At 59.8% G+C, this 1526-nt stretch overlaps 1 protein-coding gene across 1 annotated transcript in view; it reads right to left on the minus strand.

Annotated features, from left to right (window-relative positions):
- Positions 1–1414: 1414 nt before the first annotated feature.
- TRPM2 (transient receptor potential cation channel, subfamily M, member 2) overlaps positions 1415–1526 on the minus strand; it is a 16449-nt gene continuing 16337 nt past the window's right edge. The window contains 1 exon segment of the mRNA XM_009697290.1: positions 1415–1526. This exon segment is cut by the window's right edge and continues 15 nt beyond it. Within this exon segment, the coding sequence (XP_009695592.1) occupies positions 1415–1526 (112 nt within the window).

The raw sequence follows: 1526 nt of genomic DNA on the forward strand, positions 1-1526 counted from the left end.
CATCATCGACTCCAAACGTGCCAAGTCATCCCCGCAGCCAGCACGTCTGTAGGCAAAGGGAGTTTGTGCAACGAGATTGGGAGTGGGAATGCTCAAACTGGGCTCGTCCTGGAAGTGTGCTCCAAGCCTGGCCTCCAGGAGCGATCCCCGGTTAAATGACCGTAACAGAACACCAGCCTTTAGTTATTTCATACATGGTTTATTGAGCTGCATTGACTAAATTGCCAGTCTGACCCCCAACCCCGACACCTCGCCAAGCCCCAGTGCATCACTGGTGGAACTGCAGTTGTGCTGTGGTGGCCACCAGTGTGGGAAGAACAGCCTTGGGTGGGCAGTGTCTGCTCCATCGGGAGAGAGTGGGGCAACTGAAATCCCTCCCTGAGCAGTTCCAGGTGTAATATGGGGCTGTTCGGGGCTGTCGAGAAATGTCTCCGCTGTGCCTTGGTCTCCCCATGGCAAGCAACAGAAAAGGTGGGTGAAAGACTCCTTAAGAGCAGCGATGTCCAGGATGGACACCTGGATGTCCTCGCTCCTGTCCCAAGGGACCGCAGCGCGTGGATCACTTGGGTCCCGGCGAGCTGCCCCTTTCCGCCCAGGTGCACAAGGGGATGGGGCCAGGCAGCTGACATTTAGCTGGTGCCTGGGCTCAGACGGGGGGGAAGGAGCTCAGCTACAAGATGGTGCTCAGCGTACACACGCAGGATCGCATAACAGTAGGGGACGTGGCGAGGGTGGACCTGTGCGGAGCTATGAAACCGTAGGTATATAAGCCAAGAGCTGCTCCCACCTTCGGAAGTGCTGGATCACAGCTCAGGACCATGTTGTTGGGTCTGGGGCAACCAGAGATAGGGGGACAGCTGCCGCAGGAACGACTTCAAGGGCAATCAGGGTCTTTAGGTGCGTAAGACCCCCAAGCCTTCTCCAGGGCAAACCTCCGGGAGCTGTGGCAGTGCGGCTGCCGGGTCCCGGAGAAGGAGCAGAGATGCCCGATGGATACCCTGGGTGGAGGGGTCGCTGGGGCTGGCAAGTCCCTGGTGCCCCCACCGAAGCAAAGAGCAGGTGGGAGCTGAGAGAAGGAACCCCTTCAGGAACAGCCCCGTGGCTCTGCTCAGCCCAAGCCCTGGGCTAGTGCTCTGGCTGATGTAGAAGGACCAAGACACAAGCTGGGGCTGAGCTTGGTGGCTCAGGTGACCGGGATGCTGTGTAGGCACTGCCCGGGCAGCCCTTGCCCCCGGCTGGTGGGGAAGGGGACAGTTTTCCTCCCAGAGACCTCCGATGTACATTCACAGAGGCCATCAAAGTACCCGGTCTCCAGTAGCTGCCCATAGTCTCGCAGGTGAGCTGGGGTAGGGCTACAGGTCCCAACCGAAACCCGGTCTGGGGGCAGCGGGAGCCCTGGCCTGTGCTTGAGGACTCAGTAGTAGGCGCCGAGGAGGGTTGAGACCTTGTGTAGGAGCTCTTTGTGGTTGGCGTGCAGGGGAATCCTCTTGTCCAGCACCTGCCAGCGGATGCACAGCTCCGGGTCG

Source organism: Cariama cristata, unplaced genomic scaffold (assembly GCF_000690535.1).
Source record: "Cariama cristata isolate BGI_N322 unplaced genomic scaffold, ASM69053v1 scaffold16290, whole genome shotgun sequence".
Taxonomy (NCBI): Eukaryota; Metazoa; Chordata; class Aves; order Cariamiformes; family Cariamidae; genus Cariama; species Cariama cristata.